At 40.1% G+C, this 22618-nt stretch overlaps 1 protein-coding gene across 11 annotated transcripts in view; it reads left to right on the forward strand.

Annotated features, from left to right (window-relative positions):
- Positions 1-22618, forward strand: part of ESRRG (estrogen related receptor gamma) — a 398405-nt gene that overhangs the window by 24580 nt on the left and 351207 nt on the right. The window contains exon 1 of one of the 11 annotated variants that reach the window (XM_032681987.1): positions 4278-4462. The exons of 9 other annotated variants lie outside the window; for them this stretch is intronic. In XM_032681987.1, the coding sequence (XP_032537878.1) occupies positions 4365-4462 (98 nt within the window). In that variant the 5' untranslated portion in view covers positions 4278-4364. Of the gene's footprint in view, positions 1-4277; positions 4463-22618 lie in introns of those variants that run through there. One more of the 11 variants, XM_032681997.1, reaches the window with a different exon arrangement.

A 22618-nucleotide genomic window follows, 5' to 3' on the forward strand; every position in this document is an offset into this window, starting at 1 on the left:
TTCTTGAGGGAAATGTAAGGTTGCAGGCATCATTTCATGCCCTGTATGTTTTTGAACATAAATCAAAGAAATTGTTGGAGATTTATAGATGTTCATAGCAACTGTAGCTATAATAAACACATGCAGTATATATTTTCCAAGCTATTTTGTATGGGTGAAAAGCTGAAGCTGGCATTTTGTATGAACAATTCAACTTAATCACTGAAAATTTATTTTGTGGTTAGGGTGGCTTACCTGCCTAGCATGAAGTTGTACACCTTTGTTTAAGTTCATCTGGTTATGACGCCTCGGTTAAAACTGGGAAAGAATTTAAACTGGATCTAGATACCTTGAATGAATTATTCCCAATGTCAAATTTATCGTGATGACTCCATGGCGGTATTTACATTTATATTATCACCTGTATTGGTTTCAAAGTATGCTGGATACTTTAGAGAGCAAATAAAAGACCAGAACGGTATGAAAAAAACCAACAATTTTAATTGTACACATAGTGCAAAATACGAGTATATTTAATACAATGGGACAGAGAATCCTGAATGAGTGGGTAGTGCAGAGCCGCTAATGGGAACAGCAACTAGCTTAGGCATACACAGTTACTGATGATTGTACTAGTTTTGGTTTAAAGTCTTGCTAGATGAAAAGAGAAAAGTGACTTTGACTTTTATGGAGGAATTTCAGTGAGGAGAGCCTAACCACTTGTTGTGTGAGGATGAGAAAGGTGTTCCATATGTTGATTAGGATCCACGTGCACTAAAAAGTTGAAAAGCAAATCCAGTAGTCGCAGTTATTTTGTATATGGATAGGCTGAGGAAAGGGCACATTTGGGACCTGTGCAGGAATCAGACAGGGCTAGATGAACAGAGTTTTATATTTAATGTTTAAGCAAAGTCCTAAGTGTCTGAATAAAACAGGTAGGATATATTTCATGGAGTCTCTGTATACTCCTGTTGGGTTCTGAGACTGATAATTAAAACTGGAACTCCTTATTGGAAATTTTGAGACTAGCTAAAAGGTGGGACTTTGAAAAGTGTCACTGTGCTTCTACTGGACTTCTCTTTTATTGTGGTTACCTTCAATTTTTCCTCTTTAATTACAAGAGTCAGAAATCTCTTTTTAAATGAGAAAGCTGGGTCTCTTATTACTTGACTCCTGGAAACAGGGTTTTAAAATATACAACAAATGTTCATGCAAAAGCTGAGAATTTGTTTTATTTTTATTAGCTGTAATATTAGCTGTAAATGAGTTCCTCTTTATGGTATCTTTGAATTTAAGACCCGCGTGAATTAAACAAGCTTTCTAAATTGTTACACCCGATGAATGTCAGGAAGACAAGACATGGCCCATTTTGGGCACTGGTACTAGTTTAGACTTTGGAAGAGCAGGCAGTGGGGTTGGCTTCCAAGGGTCACCCTTTCCACTGGGGATGGGTGGAGGAGGGGTAGAGACCTACAGCTTCTGACGTTGCATAAGCTTGGGGTCAGCCTCTCCTTCATTTCTCTCCTAGGTCTTGCTCCCCATCCTCTATAAACGTTTTTTACCATCCTGCCTTAATAGGCAGGCTACTTTACCCTGCCCTCTGAAGGCTGAAAAATAGGCTTTGAATTGTTACTGTTCTCCCTGCTGGATACAATGCTGTGAAAAAATTCAATGAGAAAATCAGAAAGGAGAGAAAAGAGAAGACAGAGTGCTGCAGGTTGAGGTGTAGCTGGGAAGAGTGGGAGGAGAAAGATTTTGCAATTTCCGTTTGTCCCATGTTTAGGACCTGTGTATACTTTTACAAAAGAAGGTAGCTGAAGGTGCTGTGTCCCTGGATATGTATTGACCCAGTTGTGACAGGTGGGGCACAGTTACAGAGGAGAGGGAAGGAGAAGTGGAGTCTAACATGGAGATGACATCCTCCAGCCTTGACAAGTACCACTGGGTCTGTGTGGGGTAGAATTGCTGAATACACTTGGATTACTGCTCTCTCATGCCTCATTCAGAAGTTGCAGCCTTTCTGTGCTGACACTTGGGTATTTAGAGGCTCTTGAGGAGAAAACTTCATTCACCGAAATTCCTGCTTCCGCAGGGATTTTTTTTTTTTTACTTGTCTTAAATTAGTGCCTGGAGTTCTACCTGTCAAAAAGAACTTGTTTTATTCTGTGCTGAATTTCTAACAGAAAAAAACGCGTTCCTGCCACACTACAGTCAAAAGGGACCAGGTAGATGGGTGTTGTGAGTGAGTTATGTGAAGTCTGGTCAGCAGGCTGGGCAATGGAGCACAGAGAGCAGGTGGTTCAAGGTCACGGCCCTTCTTATGGCACATCTGGGAGCAGGACGCACAACCTCAAGTTTTAGTCCTTTACTTTGCTCCAACATGCAATCCTTGTCTCACAGCTTGAGCAACCGAGGGACAGAAGCTGTGCTTTTGCAACGTGCAGTAAATGTGATGGTGCCAGCTTAGGCACAGAAAGGTGAGGTGATGTGTCAGAGGTGATGCAGACAGACAGTGAGCCCAGCTTCGTAGCCAGGATTTTGAGTCCCTGCCTTGCACTGTCTCTTGAGGGAGAAGAGCAAGATTAAACCTGCTGATGCTACCACACACTTTCATTTCTCTGGTGTGACACAGTCCGGGAGTGGACAGGATCCTTCTCCCAAAAAGGAGACACGAATTTGGGTGGAAGTGGTGTATATTGAATCAGTGTGGTTACCCTGCTATAAATGGTGCTGACCTTTTACAAAAATGATTTTTAATGTTTTACTAATCAGATTTTGCTTCTTCTTACCCTTTTTTTTAATTGACTGGAGGTGAGGATGTGAACTATGAGTATCTTTGAAAATTCGGCCACAAACCCTTACACTTGTTTGTGCTTGTGAATGAGTGTATGCACACGTGTGCCACGTGTGTACACAGACTTGGATGTTGTGTATGCACAGGATCTCAATTATTTTGCTGTTTGAATCATAGAGCATGCTGTCTTGATGTACTGTCAGTTTTGGTTTCTGCCCTTTGGAATAAAGTTCAAAATATTAAAGAAATAACACGCAATATACTAGTAGCTAGAATAGTCATAGTGCCTGAGGGGAAAAGAGTGTGGTGAATAATCTGTTTTACAAATGCCCAGGAAAAAAACCTTAACTCCTCCTAACCAAATTCTGCTATGGTGCACTTTTAAAAGGGATTCTTCTAAATTTTTTTGTTTCTGAGGCTTTCTGGTTATCCTGGAGAGGGAAGTAGGTCCTGTTTGGAAAGCAGTGTGCAAGCTTTGTGGTCATGCTCTGACTGTGTGCCAGGGGAATGTGTGGTCCCAGTTACTCTTTGAAGAATCACCCTGGGCTAAATGGTGAAACAACTAAATCCGAATTAATTATTGATAATTCTTTAACATCAAATGTGAGGATGTGTTTGGAGTGTTGCTTCCCAGTTAAGAGTTGAAATAGTGCTAGCAGATGTATTCCTTTTAAATGTTGTTTTCTGGTCTTATTAGTTTGCTTGGACAGCAGTAAGAACTGCAGAAGCCGATGCAGTTCCTTGGTTTGACCATCCTTGTTTGATTCTGGAGGGCCGAGGCAGGAGCTAAGGGAGCACTGACAGATATTTGAAATTACACTGAAACTTTGGTCAGAACACCAAACTTTGCTGAATTTGGGGTGTTGTGCTCCATGGTTTTAATCCAACAGGCACCAGGCTAGACCAGGCTCTAGGTAAGATATTAAATGAAAGAACCAGCCCCCTCTCACTCCCAAAATTTTTTGACTTGTACTCTGTATAAGAAGAAAAAGCACTGAGAAGTGCGTGACTGATGCGAGGCAGGCTCAGGATTAATTTAGGATAAACAGGATGCCTGTTGCACTTAATTTAGCAATTCTAAGGCAGAAAATGCTTTTGAGCGCAGCTAACAGCTTCTCATCTGCAAATGCCACGATCAAGACAAAGCAAAAGATATTGTGGCGAATTCTGCAGTTCACAGTCCTGACACAGTCAAAAACCTCCTATTACAGTGAGAGAGACTTCACGACTGCCTAGGATGCAGGATTTCAGAGTAGTGTTAAATAAAAATAATACAGTAAATATACCATTTCAAAAGTCCTGCAGGACATGCAGCAAACGCCGGTGATTTGAACTGGGTGAAGTTGTCAAAGGTTGCTTTGCTCTCCAGAGCCTGGCAGTAGCTCCACTGAAATGTGATGCCATTGGTTTTCAGCAAAGGTTTCTTTCTGCAGGGCTGCAAACAGAGATCAGCTGCTACTGTGTATACACAACTAGGGAGCAAATCAAGCAGCACATTTAAGCAGCCTTTTTAACCCTGAGACTTTCCAAGATTTCTTCTTCACGCAGGAAGTTTCCTTTATATTGTCAGCTGTAGCACTTTGCTCATGTAATGAGATCAGAGCTAGGATCACTGCTGCACAGTAGAAAGACTTCCTTAAGACATTTGTCCTTGAAACTGCACCAAACTCTTGGAAGAACCCAGAACCTGTAAGTATGTATGCTATAGGCAACAATAGCACGGTGCAAAGCTGCAATCAACCATTATACGATATCCGATTAGCAGGGCAGGAGGGATTTTTTTTTTCGGATGTTGTGTTACATTCATTTTCAATTTGTTCTAAGGAAGCAAATCAATTCGGGCTTCTGATACAGTGACTTTGCAGTAGATGAGCTAGTAGTAATATGTTTGATTTAACTATTTGTTGCTGTCATGTAGCTTGTGGGACAAATATTGTAGCCATCAAACTGTAGAGAACTTTTCTCATGTTTTTAGGCATTTTTAAAGGATTTTGGGGGTTGATCTAGCAAATAAGTTTTTGCTTTGCTCTTTGATTTTGGCAACCCCACCCTTTACCAAACTATAAATAACAGGGCAAATGGAATTAGTGCGTATTGTTCTTAGGTGGCAATAAAATATATTTGTTTGCAGGCTTAATTTAGTCGTTAACAACATTGCACTGTTTGGGGTGGTTTTTGTCTTAATTGGATTCTACTCAAGGCTGTCTATTTTGTGTTTTACTATCTTGTCTGTGTCTGTTTAAGTTACTTTGCCGGGACTGCAGTCTGGTTAAACCTGTATTTAAGCACTATTTATATTCCGAACACATTTCTGGTAAAATAAGTGTTTGAGATTTTTATTTTTTTTAAAGCCTTGAACAGTATAGTTCTATTAGCAGAGAGCGCCAGAGAAGGCACAACATGGGTGAATGTCAGACATAGACCTCATAACCTAAGTCTTCTGTGTACTAAGTCTGACCCAAACGTATCCACTTTTGTGACTGCAACTAATACAAGCCTTGAGCTCCCTTTCAATAAATTTTTCATACATGACACTTCTGTTTATCAGATTAATTTCTCCCAGGTTAGCCTGATTGATAGCTGGATTGTGGTTTCTTAAGAGCTTTCTCCATGAAACCCCACCGAAGAGCTGCATTCCATTTAACCAGTGAATGTAAAAACTGGTAACCATGGATTCAGCCACCACTAACTGTCGAGAGCAATGACTTGTTGTAAACAATACAAATGAGCCAGGATAGCAGAAGCAACCAGACATGAAATGATTTTAATAGAAATTACGGTAAAGGTCATGTGATACTGTATTGGCTTGAATTCAGTGTTAAAGGGAAAGTATTTCGCTTTTTTGGGTTTATTTAAATTGCACATCTCCGCTAGCTTCACGTTTGTGTAAGACCTGCAGAAGGGCAAATGAAACAGTTCTTTGGAAAAGCCTCTGCTTAATTGCACATTGTGACTTAGGCCCTGATCCTGAAAGTGTAGGAATAGCTCTAATCAGTGGGATTATTCACATGCTAAAAATTGTGTTTGTAGGATTGAGGCCTTTCTAGATATATTAGTAACAAAAATTGTATTCTAAGGAAATACCTGTCACTAAAGATAAATAGTGGAAATGCAAGTTTTACTGGTGTTGTGTGTTTTGGTTGGAGAATTTTGTTTGCTTGTTTCAATAACATGAAAACAAGTTATATTTATCCCTTTGTTTTTAAATGTTATGACTTTCATTTCTCATCCACCATTCCTCAAACCCTCTTCCTAATTTATAGCCTCTCTTTTGGAAAACTGGTAAACCACAGTGTCAGCTATTATAATATAGCATGATGATAGGCACATGCAGATCGCATGAGCAGTCGTGTGTCCTGTCTCAGGAATTTCCATCCCTACAAAGTCTTTGCTGACTCCCAGCTGTCACATGGCTGTCACTCACAAATTCTAACCATAACCAAATCCTCCTCCCCGGGCATGCGCTCACCAAACCTCTCTATGTACGCCTAGACGCAAGCACCAATGTCCCTGCTTAAGCACTTTCTTTGCTTAAATGGGTCTCTCCCCCAAGACTGCTGCATTCCACTAATGTTTTTCTCTCAATTTTTTTTCCTGGGTGCTTCTTCCCTGCTGTGCCTGTCCTTCGTAGGGAGGAACCTGGAATAGGAATAGTAGTCAGTAAGAAATGCAAAAAAAGTTAACTTTGTGCATTATTTAATATAATAATTCAAATCGATGTGAATCTAAATTCACAATTTTCATGACCCCCTTAACCTCTTCAAAAACATTAACCCTTAATATTCTCTAGACAACTGTCACCTTGCAGTATACTGACTTACTGGTTCGTGTATTTATCTGTCGTAATATTTATATAATTTGGATTATAAGAGTCCCAGGCAGGAACTTTGCTTATTTCCATTTTTCTAGGTTATTTCTATATTTCATACATGCCAGATACGTCTGTGTTGTTTTACCTGTAATTATGATTTATATATTTTTCAACCAGAAGTATTTCAAACAGTTCTCATCAATCTGTTACAACTGGCCAGTCTCAGTCAAGCACAGGTTGTCACCAAAATGCATGGTAGATACAGGACAAATCCTGCTTTCCCTGTTCTTCAGAGCTGCCTTGCCAGACCGAGGGGGCGATTGCTTGTGTGAATCGGGAAAGTAAGATTTATCTTATACGTAGATTAACAGGAGGCAAAAATAGACTGACTTCTACTGAAAAGAAATACTTCTGAGAATTAAAAGGAAAGCATTTAAAGAGGAGTATTTGGGGAAAAAAAAAATGCCAAATTGCAAAATATTTTCTGTAACTTGATTTTGTCAGTGTTAAGAGCGTACTGGGGTACTCCTGTCGATCAGACCTATAAGTATATTAACATTTTACCAAAACAGAGGAGGTGGCTGGACAGGAAAGATACCACCTTGACTTTGCGTCTTTATCCTGGAAAGAATCCAGAACCGAAAGTAAAATGCAGGTGAAAGCACAGTGAGACTCGAGACCAATATCCAAGTAAATTGGGGAAGCCGCACTGGCCCCCTTACCATGAGCTGATTATGAAGCGTTGATGATTTCTACACTCCTTGAGAACCAGGTGGGGGCTGTTTGAATCGTTGATCCTGGCAGAAGAAACCAAGTTTCAGTCTGGAGGGATAATGCAGTGTTCAGGAAGGAAGGAGTGCACCATGACCCCATGGACTTAACTGGCATGGGACAACAGGCAATTTTCTTTTACTTAAAGTATCTCTGGCATCTTTACGATCTGTGACATATGTGCTTATTCTACTCTCCTGTATTTTGCATCAAATACTGATTTTATAATGTAAAACTTGCAGGAGTTAGTGAGTGAGCTGCCAGAAGTCTTTGCCCATCTGCAGCAAGGAAGAACTGGGAGGCAGATCCCTTTGTTTTTCTCCTGTTTTTTAAAGTTCTGGTGCTGGTTGATGGGCAGCTGCAGTAGAGCTCTGTGAAGCTGTATTTGGATCTGCAAAATGGAGACCCTCAGTATTTTAAGCATGGAGGAATCTCACTGTTTGCAGTCAGTTAAATGTTGCAGTGCATACCTGGGATCTGGCAGAAACATTTACCATTAAAATAATTAGTAATAATTAATGATATTTTCCTTGTAATAACAGTAGTATAGAATAATAACAATAACTTGTATTTTATTATTGTAATTCTGATCTACTTTTATGCCAAGACTGCTTTTGTCAATTAGATAATTTGTATATGAAAATAATCATATTTGCAATCCTGTCAACTAAATTCAAGTGGGGTAAGTACAGGCACCTTTAAAAAAATTGAAAATGTATTTATGATATGGAGATACAAGGTGTAGTGAATATAGGGTAAACTGTTATCCACATCTACTCACACTTTACCTCATGGTTGAGACAGCCCACAGCACTGCGGGTAAGTGAGAAATAAATTCATAGTTTTTGCCTGGTGGACTCCTGGCTGTCAGGAACTGGACTGAAACTGCTTAATTCTATGGAGCATGGCAAACTAGTTGGTCACTGAATAACAGAATATTGTTCTTTGAATTATTAACTCCTTGTAAACATTACAGTATTTTATAAATTTTCGCTCCTTTCTAGTTTTGCCTCTTAGCTGGTGTCAGTGTTTTTTTGAGGACTCCTCTAGTAATTTTGTCTTTTGAACATTTCCAAATGTACTTCTTCCCATGGGCTATTGAAGACCCATGATTTATGGGTTATAATATTCTCCAGGTCAGCAAAACTGTCATAGGGTCTAAAGACAGGACTGTGATCTGTATCAGCTGCATTAACTTTCCATTAACTTTCCGTGACTAGAACACGTCTTTGATTATTCTGCATTATTCCTTTGTACAAAATAAGGTCGTTCTCTGTGTAGTTTAGTTTTAACAGAACCAGACTGTCACTGACCATCAGCTTTTGCATGCGTAGACTCTCTTCTTCCTGGCAAGGCTTTAGGCCCAGATCCACAAAAGGATTAGATGCCTTAAGTGGGACTTAAGTGGGATTTAGGCATTGAAAGCCCAAACTGAGATCCTCAATATCCCCACTGAACTGCCACCTAACCTTAGAAGTTGCCTAACCTGTGTGAGTGCCTACGTTTTCAATATACAGCTTTCCCAGGTGGCCAGAGATCTGCTTTGGATGTTCTCAAGCACTTCCATCCTGACAAGGTTGAGCCTCTCTGCTCGCATCTTTCCCCTCACATCCCAACAGACTTCAGAAAGTGCAAACTCTTCTTGCAAAATGGTGGATTTCTGTGTGTGATATACCTCACTTTCTCCAGCTGTGTCCTTGAAGGAAAGGACCCTCCAGTAGGTTTCTTTCAGGAGCAGCCTGAGAACCTTGAAAAAGTTATCAAAACTGTAAAATTTGAGTATTGCTACTTAAAAATGCAGGTCCTAGAGAAGAAGAAGTGGGACTACAGGTGAGTGTGGACGGCCTTTGCCATCTCCTGCTGGCACTGCTGGTCTGTTCTTGCTCAGCGATGGCTGCTCCTGGGTTGGCTGGCACTGCACGAGACACAGGAGTTACTGGCAGGGCTGAGGGCTCCATCTCACACGCAGAGCACCTGAAAGCTGGGCACTGGGATGCAAAATTATTATTGTTCCTAGAGGTTTTCTTGGAGAATCCAGGCCCTGGTGTTTTGTATTTGGAGGAAGAACTCTTTTCTGCAAGAAGTCACTTAGGGTTTCAGCTGGCTGTATTACATGGTGGATGTTTTATGTTTTGAAAGCCAGGCTTACTGGGGTGTTCCATGTGCACACCCAGAAATAAGAAACACTCTTTTCAGGGCTTCAGTCTCAAGCATTTCTGGAGCTGTGGCAGGATTGATAGTTGTCTCGCTCTGCGGAGACCAAAGCAAATAATGTCTTGTTAGTAGCTGAGTAAGTGGTCCTGTACCATCCCTTCTTTCTCAGCTGTACTCATGACATTTCATGTGTTCTCAGCTATGTCTGTTGTTTGTTTAAATCCTACTCAGTTCCTTGATTTATCAGTTTTCTGTAGACTTTTGTTCAAGTAGTCCCAAATGCTATCCTATATCAAATAGATGCATCCTTATCAGCAAATAGTCTTTCATCATTAACTTTAACTCTTTCACATAATTCTGCATATGTCCACTTTGACCTTTTGTTTTTTAACATATTGGATTTTTTTAAATGGGGGCAGTATTTAGGAAATCTCATAGAATTTCTTCTGAATCATTCTGTCTTTTTATGTGAAAGTACCTTTTATACACATGAATAGATAAGAATATTTTTCTTTTTCTTTCTCTCTTTTTTTTTCTCTCTCTGAGAGAGAGAACTTTTTCTCAGGGAATTCCTAGTTTTTGAGTTTGTTAAAGACAGCTAGACTACATACAGTCTTAATATTATTTCTTGCTGCTTTTGATTTATGTACATGTGTACAATCCTGAAAACAACAATACAGAATGTAGCACATATTTGTATAGAGGTATAGCCTAGAAACTATACGAGCACAAAAAAGATATATTTGTACATTTAGAAACTGCAGTCATGAAAAGCCTATATCTAGTGAATAAACATGTAATAACAAGTGCAATGTGTGTTCCTTACAGAGCTTAGAAGTGTTTATAGAGGTAGCAAAAATTTGTAGGACTGTCTGTGATAATGACATCTTAATAGCTAAGAACATTATTCATGTATTTTTAAAACTGATGCAGGGATATCTGTTATTTTAGTGGAGAGTGTATGTTGTAGATTAACCTGCAACCCCAACGCTAACTTTGTGTTTTCAGAATAGCATGCTTGAATTATTACACATTTATTTTGGCATTTTAATACATACAAACATTGTGAGCATTAATTCATCATACATCACGAACATATGACTATTGTATGAACCGGTTTTAGTTATAGGAAGTTCAGCAAGTATTGTGCCTTGGTGGTTGCCAGATCACTTGCGTGCTTGCTAAATCCTATGCACAGTGCTTCCGTTTGCTGGGTTACTCATTGAGCTTTTAATAGTCAACTTAATTTTAGTTAAGGTTCAGTTTAGTAACTCTTGCAATTAGTGGAAAATATTGCCAGCGTTCATCTGGTAAACCATATTACATACGAAAGGCGCACACACCGTATGGGCGGAGGTAAAAGATAACAGATCGATTCTGATGGATCCCCTCGTGACGAGCTCTTAAGGGTAAATTACAAAACCTTTTAATTATTGGGGGTAACCTTGCAGAAAACTGAATCTTGAGTTTGCATGTAGGAGGAAGTTTGGTCGCCCTTGCTCACCACTGGTTCCCGATACCAACAGTTGCTCCGTGCACTGGGGTCCCTGGGTGCCTCTTGGGCTGCGGCTTCACACCAGTGCTGCTGATGTGCAGCTTCTGAGATGGGCCTGGAGCCCTCAAAAAATCAAGAGGTCTTATTTTTGGAGCAAGCTTCTGAGCTCTGTCCTACTTATTTGCTTTGCCTTTCTGAAAACAACTGAGGTACAGGAGGCAAGTCTGCTGCTTGACTCTTTTAAGGCAGTTTTATGGGTACAGGTAAAGGACTACAGGTGAGATTTTTTTTCCCTCATATAAAATGGAGATATGACTTCACCCAACCTGTTGGTGTCCTGAGAAATTAAATTCTAGGGGCAATAACCATAAGTAAGGATTAACTTGGAAATAAAGGCAAAGGTACAAAAACCAAATGCAGCAAGAGATTATTTTTTCTTTTTAGCCAAATGAATATGTTAAAATGGATGTGTCTGGCTGATGTTATTGGAAAATGAAAGCCCATATGTTCCCACAGGACGGGCACTACAAGGACAGTTAGAGCAGTGTCTTGCCCTGTCAACATTGCTCATGTCTGATCTGGGATTTCTCCAATCCATAAATACCCAAAACACAGGTCTCTGACAAAGTAAGAAGAAACTGTATAACAGAGGAGGCACAAGGGCATATACTGTCTTTATCATAATTGTGTGACTTGCTCAGAAGTAAATGCAGTTACTTCTGAGTAGAGTGAAATTCTGGAGTATGTGTGCCAATCCAGTCCACTGGGCTACAAGCCACTGTCTTGAAACAGTCTTGGGCACGCAGGGTCCTACACCAGTTAGAAATACACTGATTTAAGTAAAGGTAATAATATTTTTTTGCCATAGAAACCTAATGTAGAAAAGGGGAGACTGTCAATAGGCCCCTCTTGAGTTGGGTGAAGAACAGACAGCAGAAAACTCTGATTTGTAGAAGGATGTAGGTAAGTGAGGATCTTTGCATATGAAATCACTCCCCAGCTATGGAAAAGCATACAGGATAATGTCTTGGCTTTGCTGAGATCAGTGGGAATCAGTCTGGATGTCACTGTAGATTCTATATATTCGGATGGTGCTCTTGCCAGTGACAGAAATCCCAGTACAGACTGCAGCAGGATTGTCCCTGTCCCGTTAGGTTTGATCTTTATGGGAAAGGTATCACTGCTAGTAATATTATGGAATAAAAAATTACTGCCAAAAACAAGGGTTTTAAAGCTTTCTATTTTATATTTTTACCCTGTTATTCTGAGTGATACCAGCATAGAAATTGAAACATCTCTGGGGCCTTTTTGCAAAGGAGGGCAAGAACGTTGTTTGTTTCCCCAGTTTTTCCAGTTACAGGAAACTGAGGATCAAGATTTTGAATGCTAATCATAAGAGGCCTTGAAAAAGGAAAAATAGCAATACCTACCTTAGAGGAATATTTGTTTGTTTGAAAAGTTCTGTGAACTCCTTGACAGAAAGGAGCCATAAGAAATTCCAGGTGTTTATTCCTCTGTGACAGAAGTCTGTATTTAGGCTTCTGTTAGTCTCCTTTATTTATAACAAAATCTTTGAATATCATTTCCAAGATGTTCAGCTATCAGAAGCAAAGTGATAATGAGGACAGAGGATAGGTCATGAGTCTGCAAATATGTGTGAGGAGATGGTGAGCTTAACATACCAGGTGAAAAAAAGTCAGTATAGCAACTGCATGAACACTTCAAAGCATGCACCTAGTTTGCTGTACTAATTTAATTATCCCTGCTATAGATATGTTTGACAAACATATCTATAGCCCAGATCCTGTTACTTCTCAGTGGGAAATAACAGAAGGCTTCTGTTTGGTTGCCAGTTGACTGAATCTTTCCTTATACTTCCTTGCATTACTCTTTTCAAGGACTTTCCCTATCCCTTTGCTAATCTGATGAACAGAAACTTACCTCTTTTTGATTAATGGTGGAAAGTATTGTAAGCTGGAGAATGATGCAGACTAATGGGATGTGTGTAAAATGATTTTTAAGAAAGTATGATGAGGATTTAATCCTATTTTAATCAAATACTGCCTCAACCAACCAAAAATAAGCTTTTATCACTCGTGCTGAATCAACCATATTCTGATGTCAGCAGTATTTCTCAGCAAGCTTCTTGTGTCCTCTGTGTAATAATGCAGGGTGGTTTTGAGCATCCCACTGTTGTTGACTTTCTCCACAAACAGTGTAATGTGAAATATAAAGAGGCAGGAGTACCCCAGCTCTTCCCTTCACACAAAAACACAAGCTGGTGCCCTGTTCTTTGACACTAAAATGTGGCCTGCTGTTGGCAAGCTGGGGGCTCTAATAGGCAAAGACCGTGGGGAACTTTTCAGCTTTTTAGTCTGTCTGCTTCCATAAAGTGTGTTACGCAGGGAGGTACAGTTTTTAAATGTGGTCATTTTTAATTCCTGTCCCTGGAGTCTGGCTGACAGATTGGGAGTGCGGAGGATGGGAGTGGGCTGAAAAGACAAGCTGAAACCACAGGATGTATACATACATTAAAATGGAGCAAAACAAAAATAAACGAACTTAGGTGAACACAGATGGGATCTGTTTCAGGGCCACTCTTAACACCTGTTTTAGATGGCCTGTGGTGAAAATCATTAGCTTAAAAAATGCTATTTATGTCTTTCCTGAACCAAGTGTAAGCAAAGTCGCTCCAGCAGTCCTAACTGGAGAGAATGGAGATAAAATTTTGGTAGATTTTTTCCTTTTTTTGTTTTGAACAATACTATTTTCATTGCAAACCTTAAAAAAAAAAAAAAAAGCTTTGACACGTGTTTGTTTTCGTACACTGTTTATGTTAGCTACAGCCCTTGTTCGGAGGACCATTGGCATTGATGTATGCTAAATATCATTTGTTCAACAGAGACTTAAAAATCATCAATGTGATTTCATAGGTGTAAATCTGAAATCTATCCACTGAATTTTGAGGTGTTACTGTGGATTCCCACTTCTGTAACAAAGATCAAAACTTGTTGACAGTAGCTTTCTGATTTGAGAAGGCAGATGAACATGGTTATGTTTTATTAATTCACTTTGCTCTCCATGCTCATTTTGACAGGTCATACTGAAAGTAACATTTTGAGCTTTCCAAATTTTTTTATTCCATGTTAGCATTTGAATTTTGTTATGAAACCCTCCTTCTGTGATAATTTCTGCAAGCTTGTGTCTTTTGGAGGAAAGCATTGACTTTTCCCTGTTTCTACCAAACTCTTCATGGTTTTATCTTTGTCTTGATGATTGTTAAACTTACTTTTTCCTTTAAACATGCAAAAGAATGAAGGTTTTGAGAAGAGGCATTTGTAGTTTGATTATTGGCAAAAATAGCAGTAGAATAGATTGAATAGAAAATTAAGGAAAAAATTCCTTTAATGCATGAATGCATCTTTGCATGTCAGCTGTAAGAGAAGTGTGGTCATAACCATGGTGGTAGTGGATCACAGGTTGGACTTGATGATCTCGGAGGTCCTTTCCAACCCGTCTGATTCTATAATTCTATGATTCATTCTTGGAGGTAGTGATGTAGTCTAATGGAAAGAGCAAATGCCTGGGAGCGGGTTGCATTCTGGCTCTTCCTGTCTGCTCACCCTTATAAAGTATTTTGAGATTTCTGGGTGATAGAAAGACCTAAGTATTATTTAAACCTGCTTAGTTAGACAGTAGATTTTACTCTGTATTATTTTCTGGTTTGTGTATTACATGAATAGGGTGTAAAACTGCTAGGAGAGCCTTTTGTTCTTGCACACTGGTTCTTTCCTTTGGCCTTTCTTTTTCTGGCACACAGTAGATATTTGTGCAGTTAGGAGGTGCATAAAGAGCAAACATATTGAACCATGAACAACAACTAGTTTTTTAGATGCCTCTGGAAGAGCGATGAGCCTCTTGGTGTGTTACTGTGGGGAAATGACAGGTGCATGCTGTTCCATGATTGTCCATGTAGCTGGTGCTTCTTCAGTGTCCAGCAGTGTACTCCCTATCCCATTTTGCTAAAAGGCCACTGTGTCCTCTCTAAACAGTGACAGCAGATGAAAGGGTAGCTTAATTGATGACAGATCTGTATTTATGACTTTAATAGTATATGTGCCACTCAAAAACATGACCTCTAGGACAGGACTTCCAAACTTCCACCATCACAGAAGGATCTTTCGTGCTGTGCAGTGACATGGCTGCACCAGACCCCTCTTCTCTGCTGACTATGTACAGAAAACCTGTACAGCAGTTCAAGCAGCATGGGCTGCCCAAATACTTAGTTTACCTTTCCCTCTGGGATGATGGTAGCAGGCTGTATTTTTCCATATCTGTATGTAATAGCTCACTTAATACAAGAAACATGCAATGTAGCTGCAGAACCTTGCACTAAATAGTCATCTGTAACTGCAAGTGAAGATTTCTCAAAGCAGATCACTAATCTGGAAAAATTGTATATATTGTGTTAAAGGAAGTCTCTGAGCCGAAAATAGATGGATGTTGGGAAGAGTAGTCTGGGGAATTGTCACTATACGCCTGCTCCATGACCTTCACTAAGCATCTGCTGTTTGCCACTGGCCCGAACAAGCTTATAAGCAAAAGTGGCCCTTTGGTTTCACCTGCTGTGGCCATTCCCCCAGATACAGCAGAGCACAGATGACCTGAATATCTGTGTATGCATGGGGATAGCTGAGTGGACATTTACTGTGGAATATATAGCAGTGGGGACATTGACTATGTCACAACATAATGCCTTTTCTGATCCTCTATCTTTTTTTTTTTTTTCTGACTGTGTGTGAAAATGCTGTTGACTACTTTGCATTAGAAAGTCCAGCAAATTCAATAAGCTTGTATACCTCTTGTTCTTTGGGCATCTTCTCTAGTGAGAACTTAGACTTCTGCCTTATATTTGCAATTCAGTGTGTCTGGTCACCCGAATGCCGTAGTGGTATTATTATTATTATTATTATTATTATTATTTTGTTTGTCTGTTTGTTTGTTAATTCTTGGTTAGTCCACAGCTGTAAAAATAAGGCTAGACTGTGATGAAAAGTGATGGTCTTAAACTTATGTTAAATGAATAGTCTCTTATCACATTGGAAATGGAGACTGGACAGTTCTAATGCAGTTTTAATGTCTCAGAGAGGGGGGATGACACTTCCGTTCAGTGTGGAATGTGAATACTGCCTTTGTGACTGGCAGAATATGATGTTATCCTGTGGCACAGTGATTTCACCTGCTCATTTTTAAGGGACTGTCTCACCTCTGAAGCCTAGGAGCTTCTCTGAAATATTTAGCTAATTTGAAAACACTATTGTCTCCAAAATATCCTTGTCCAGAGTTTCTACAAAGTTTCTACAGAGGCTTGAACGTGATGGTGTTTTTTTTATTAAGCACCTGCTTTCTTTGCCTAGCTCAGTTATGCAGCAAGGTTGTTTTTACAGTACTAAGAAGTGAGCAATATATTCCATATGCCACCAAGCTTTGTAAAGAATCTTGCTGATGACAATTTCACAGCTGCTGAGAAATAGGCCAAGCCTTCCCTATAAAGTGACAGTAAGGAAAAGAATATCTCTTCCACTGGGATTGGCCGTGCATCCTCCCTAACTTTTTCCCTCTTGAAGGAAAATGCTAGCCCTTCTGAACCATGTAACAACAGATGGTGGCAGAAACCAATTTCTACTGCAAAGCCATTTGGTCAGGAAGTATAAGAAAATGTTTTGGAATTATGAAAATGAATTCTTGGCTGCAGGGCTACCAGCAGCCTACCAGAAATGAGACATGAAGCAAGTGCTTAACAAACCCAAGAGCCTACTTGGCCCTGAAAGAAATGGCTTTGGTCACACATTTTGGAAATTAAAAACTTTAGATATGTGGGGTTTGGACTTCAGAAGTGTTCTGTGTATTATGGGTGTTATAAAAATTAGTTTCTTTATTTCTAGTTACTGATTGCTTGACCAACTACCAAGAAAGTAGCCTTCAAAATATGCAGAATGACCTCCAGCTGAGACAAGCTTAATATAGCTCCCTCTGGCCTAGTCAGGTGGAACCTTCCCTTTTGGCTCAGCTGATTTGCTGCCCACAGACCATGAAAGTCCCAGGGCCCTAGTAATGTACAGGGACACACAATTAATGCAGAAACAGCACAGGCCTCTCTACTGATGGGTTGTGTTTAGTACGTTGTGTGTGTCTGTGAGTTGCTGGATGGAGCAGGTTCCTTTGGTTATTCCTGTGTCTGACCAAATGTGTCTCTTCGGAGAGCACTTTGAGAAATAGAATTTGTTTCTTTCTTTAAGTGCACCATACTTGTCTGTCTGTGCCATTAACTCTCTGAAATAAACAGCAACACGTTTTTTCCTCCAGCACTTCTCTTGTGAGTCTTAGCCGCTCATATAGTGCCATACATTGAAAATGGCTGGAGAGAACTCTCCGTAGATGTGGAACATAAACAGTACTGGCTGAGCCATCTTGTTTTATCTCTTCTGTTATAAATGTATACCAAATTATACGGTAATGTCATGTCACCAGAAACACAGAACAGATGGAAGTATCTTTCCACATATTGACTCATGTTACTCTGATGAAAGGAATTTGTTTCTCTCCTTCTGTCAAGCCTGCTAGCCTCTGGCAAGGGATGCAACCCTCAGCAAGGGGAACTTTACCAATAATGTTCAAGTGACCATCTGATTTAAATATACTGTCATTGGCCAATATAGTTAGCCTGCATCAACAATTGTTTGGAATAGCCAATTCTATTTCTTATGTTGTATAAGACAACTTAAGTAGTGCTGTTCCAGATTGAAGAGACCTAAGGAAATTAACCCTTGAGAAAGTAGATATTCAGCTTTTATAAGAATACCTTGAAGGCCCCAGTATTGTGTCCTTTGGAGACTAATCCTAATAGAACAAGTGCCAGGTCTCTGAATTGTGCTTTATTATAGAAAAGTGACACCCTCAGAACATGGGTTGTAAGCGCTGTGTATTAGCTGCCAAAAATAGGGTTTCCAAAGCACCAGCAAAATCCTGACAAATAAAATAACTATAGTTGTGCCATGAGCATCTGAAATGCAGATCCCCTCCCTATTTCTGTTTGTTGTGAGTGGTATTTAACTTGATGAGAGTGCAGTTCTCAGATTGAAAACACGTGAAGCTGAAGTCAAAAGGGAGTCAGTGTAATCATTAACTGACTCACCTTCTGGATGTGACAAGTAATGAACCATTCTAAACTTGCCTGGAGCTTTCTTTGGGACAATACCCACAGGGGAAACCCTCTTACGCTCAAGTGAAGCGTTATCAAATGGGCCCTCTATTTTCCCCAAATACCAGCTCTTTTCTGTCTTGTCTCTAACCACCTGAGGACATATAACTGCTGATCTCAGCATCCCAGCCAACATTTGCATCTCGGGGCTTGAGTACAGGGTAGTAAAATCCCCAACACAGCCTTTTTTACAAAAATTGCATATGGTTTTTGTTTGTTTCTTTTCTTCTTACTAGTCTACTCCCACAACAGGGAAACGTTTTATCTGCCCGTGCTGGGATTTTCATGTTAGCAAACCTCTTTAACCAGCATTTGGCTCTTTCCATTTTCTTACTTTGATTTGGATGACTGCCTGAAGCACCTGCTAATGGCCTGAAGCGTTCAAGCCGAAATTTGCAGTTTGTGTCCCACACTCACTCTGTTTTGTTACCTGCCTTCTGGAGCACCTGCTCCACAGTTTGGGCTCAAGAGCGTGTTCTCTACCTGCTGACAGCAGCGCTCCTCACAACACTGCCTCTTCTCAGCTTTGTCCTACTCTCTCCCTTGCTCTCTGTAGTCCCTGCTTCACTTTACCTGTGTCTTCAAGGTAACATTGATGCATCCTGCTCTTTCTAGTGCTTGAGTGAAGAATGGTGTTTCCTCTGGTACACAGGAACAAAGGTGATGCAAAAGTAAATTGATCATTGTGGTCATCTAAAACCTTCACCGTGGCATTCACCAGCAGAGTTTTTTAGTTTTTTTAAATAGGTTACAGGGAAATTATGAGCCAGGGCAGCTTGCTGAAATCAGCTTGTAGGTCACTTGTTGGTCGGAAGCCAAATGACAATTCAGTGGTCAGGAAACATAGGAAACAGGATGGCCACTTAACAGAGAAGAACCAAAAGAAACCCCAAAGTCCTGAGGAATACTCCTCCCTTTTTCATGCTCCCACTGCCTTTTGAGGATCCTTTGTATGCTTTTCCATGAGGTTGCTCCTCATACCTAAACATAGGGAAGGCTGTTAGAAATAGCTCTTTAAACTGTGCTTCATGTGAAAATCCTCCTCCCTGTCAAGGGCCAATCCTAATGGGGAATTTCAGAGGTAACAACTTCCAAAAGGGAATTTTCTTTCCACTTTGTCTTGGGAAGCATTAGTTTTTCCCATAGTCTTGGTCTGTGCCAAGGATATCATTAACATGGACCTTCTCTTTCCAAAAAGGTATTTGTTTCTCTGTTAGAAGGATGCTGTTAATAGCGACAGAAGAACCCAACTATTGGTATCCTGCCTCTGGTACCTGCCAGCCCCTTTACTGGCAGGATCATCCCCTTCCCCAAGGAGCTGTATTCCTTAATACAGCCACAGTATGCCCTCCACCCACCTTCCATGTTGGTGCTGAGTGGGACTTTTCCCAGGAACCAAAGCATCTTCCTGAGTGCCTGGGCTGCAGACTGGGGCTTGTCCAAATCAGGGACATCTGCTCTTGCAGAACTGGGCAGGGCAAGGGCTTATTTTTTTTTCCCTTCTCGCTTTCCTTTGGTTGCCTCAAAATAACCCTAATTAATTTTATGGAGAGTTTAGTGTGCTCCCATCATGGGATTGCTCTTTGTGCAGATCTCTTGCATGCTATATTTAGGTATGGTTTTTGGAACACCATGTGACCCGAATCAGATAACTTCTGAACTACTAATCATGTCTTTGACACTGACTCCCTCCATGGCTTTGGGGCATTTTACGGTTGTTTTCTTACAGAGAATGAAAAGAGATATACTTATCTGCCTTGTAAAAGCTGCTGCCAGGCTTAACAAATATTTAAGACATTGGTTTAGACTAAACTTCATTTTATTATTTCTACTATAGTCTTAGTTTTATTGTTTCTTACAGGTTTGACTTCTGAAAATGATTTGTTACCATCTTAGGTTTTCTTAATGGGTGCCCCTTGTTTCACTATTTAAAAAGAAAGAAACAAGTTTCTTCTGTGTTTGTAGATGAAAATAGGGCAGAGAGAAAAAAAAAACAGATGTCCTCATTTCCTGCCCCACACAGGGGGGCATTTCTCCCTTTGTTTTCTAGTTGGTCAATCCATGTAGACGAAAAGCCCAAAACATTGACCTGAACTATTTCCCCTTGTGCTAACTATGTCCCTTTTTTTTAACAGGGGAAGTTAGTTATCTGCTTGTTTTTTTCCTGAATTTTCAAGTTACACACCCTGACTTCTATCCTGTCCTCATGCACTGCTTGAGGCCACTCAAGCCCTGGAGGAGGCTGAGCATGGCTGGGGTTTGGAGCTTGTCATCCATTTCAAGGCATCATCTCTTTGTTGCTTATGTCCATAATTGCTGCTCTCTGTGTCTTGAATACTTCTGCAGCAAGCTGGAGTATTGGCATTTCTTCTGTCTTCACCTTTTTTTGCCTTGGCCCCTTAAGGCCTTTTCATTGGCAAATGGATCAAAAGACGTGTTTGGCCTTCAGTAGCTGAAAAGGAGCTCACTTTGAGCAGGTAGCTAGTCAGATAAAAAGTAGGAGAAATTATGGGAATATTTCTCATCCTTTAGGAAGCAGTGAACAGTGAACAGAAAGGAAGAGAATCCTTCCTTATTGTAAGTCAAATTTATTAAGTCTAATTATAAATAGTAGCTCTCCCCACTTTTTTCTTTAATTCCTTCGGAATTAAATCCTTTGCCCAAGTGCTTATTCTTTCCCTCCTACAATAGCAGTATAAAGCAAAATAATACATAAACCAAAAATCAGCCTTGAGAAAAAGGCAGATAATGAAATCTCTGCCAAATAGACTGCAATATGTGTCTGTCAGAGAAAAAGACCAAACATTCTTATATTTGAATCTCTGAAATATAGCTGCACCAGACTAGTTGGGGAAAATTTGTTTGAAGATGTATTACGTTCCACGATCAAATGGAAAAAATGGCACCTGTCATCATATTTAGAAAACAGCTGGGTAACATGGCCAAGTGCCATAGTCTCTTTTCACATGGCCTTTATGCTGAAACCATCCAAGCTCCATTCTCAGCAACTGGAGAAACCCTGTGCCTTTAAATGGTTATAGAAACATCTACTTAGGGGCCAGCTCTTATTGCAGCAAAGCCTGCTTCTGATGCGTCTAATTAGCAGTTAATGGATTATACTTTACTTTTATAACCAACCCAGCAGGCACTCTTCTATAGTATTTTTCAGCTATTTTTGGTAGAAGATATATGCAATTGCGCTGCTCTTCATGCTTTCATTTGGAGCATGCAGAAAATATTAGAAATAAATCACTATCTGAGATTATTTTAGCACTCAAATGCTTAATTTAAGTCCGATGAAGCATTTCCTAAATGTATTTTCTTTCATCTAATATCTTAGAAAAACTGTAATGGGTTAATTGCCCTCTCTGATCTAGATTTTGATGCAAAATCTCCTAAATACATTCTTATTGTTAATTAAAATATTTATATACCCAGTGAAAAGCCTGGCATTTTTAAACTTGCAAACACAGCTCCAAAATGTACTCATTTAGGGAAAAATGGTTTTTTAGCTGAACCCAGTACAGGTACATGCAGAAGTTTATATGCTTCAGAAGTTAGATGGGCTTGTAGGAACTAACGATTTTTATATTTGCTTTGAATTAAAATAGCAATGAGATTAGTAGCATTAAAGATTTGCAATGCTACATATGTGTGTGTGCACATATACATGTGGGTGTATATGTATATACACAATATATATAGAATGTATACAAACCTGGGTATGTGAATATATATCTGTGTTTAATAAAGAAATGATTTTACATATGTTTCCTCCTTCGGGAATTAATTTTGGTGCCAGTTTCTAGCAGGAAACCTAATTCAGTGAGGCTGCCTTTGAATGTGCTCTCTTTGCTCAGGCCACACTTCCAGTAGGACAAGGTCTAACACTGGTTAAACTGGAACAGGAGGGGGAGCTCTCACAGCACTGGCCAGGAAAGGGGAAGATGAGGTACCCAAGCCTCGGAAAAGAGTGGTAGAGGCCACCAGCTGCAGGTGAGATGTGCCATCGCTCTTCTCCCACCCCTCACCAAAGTGGTTTCTCTATCCCTTACCTATGTCACAAAAAAGAAAAAAAAAGGAATTGATTTAAGTGATGAGAAGTTTCAGACTGGTTGATGAGAAGCTCAACAAAACCCAGCAATGTCCACTTACATCCCAGAAAGTCAACTGTATTCTGGGCTGCATCAAAAGCAGCATTGCCAGCAGGTCGAGGGCGGTGGTTCTCTCCTCTCCTCTGCTCTGCTGAAATCCCAACTGGAGAATTGTGTCCAGCTTTGAGGTCCCATCCCCAGCATGGGAAGGATGTCTGCTTGTTGGAATGAGTCCAGAGGAGGCCATGAAGAGGGGGGG

The sequence above is a fragment of the Chiroxiphia lanceolata genome, chromosome 3 (genome assembly GCF_009829145.1).
Source record: "Chiroxiphia lanceolata isolate bChiLan1 chromosome 3, bChiLan1.pri, whole genome shotgun sequence".
Lineage (NCBI taxonomy): Eukaryota > Metazoa > Chordata > Aves > Passeriformes > Pipridae > Chiroxiphia > Chiroxiphia lanceolata.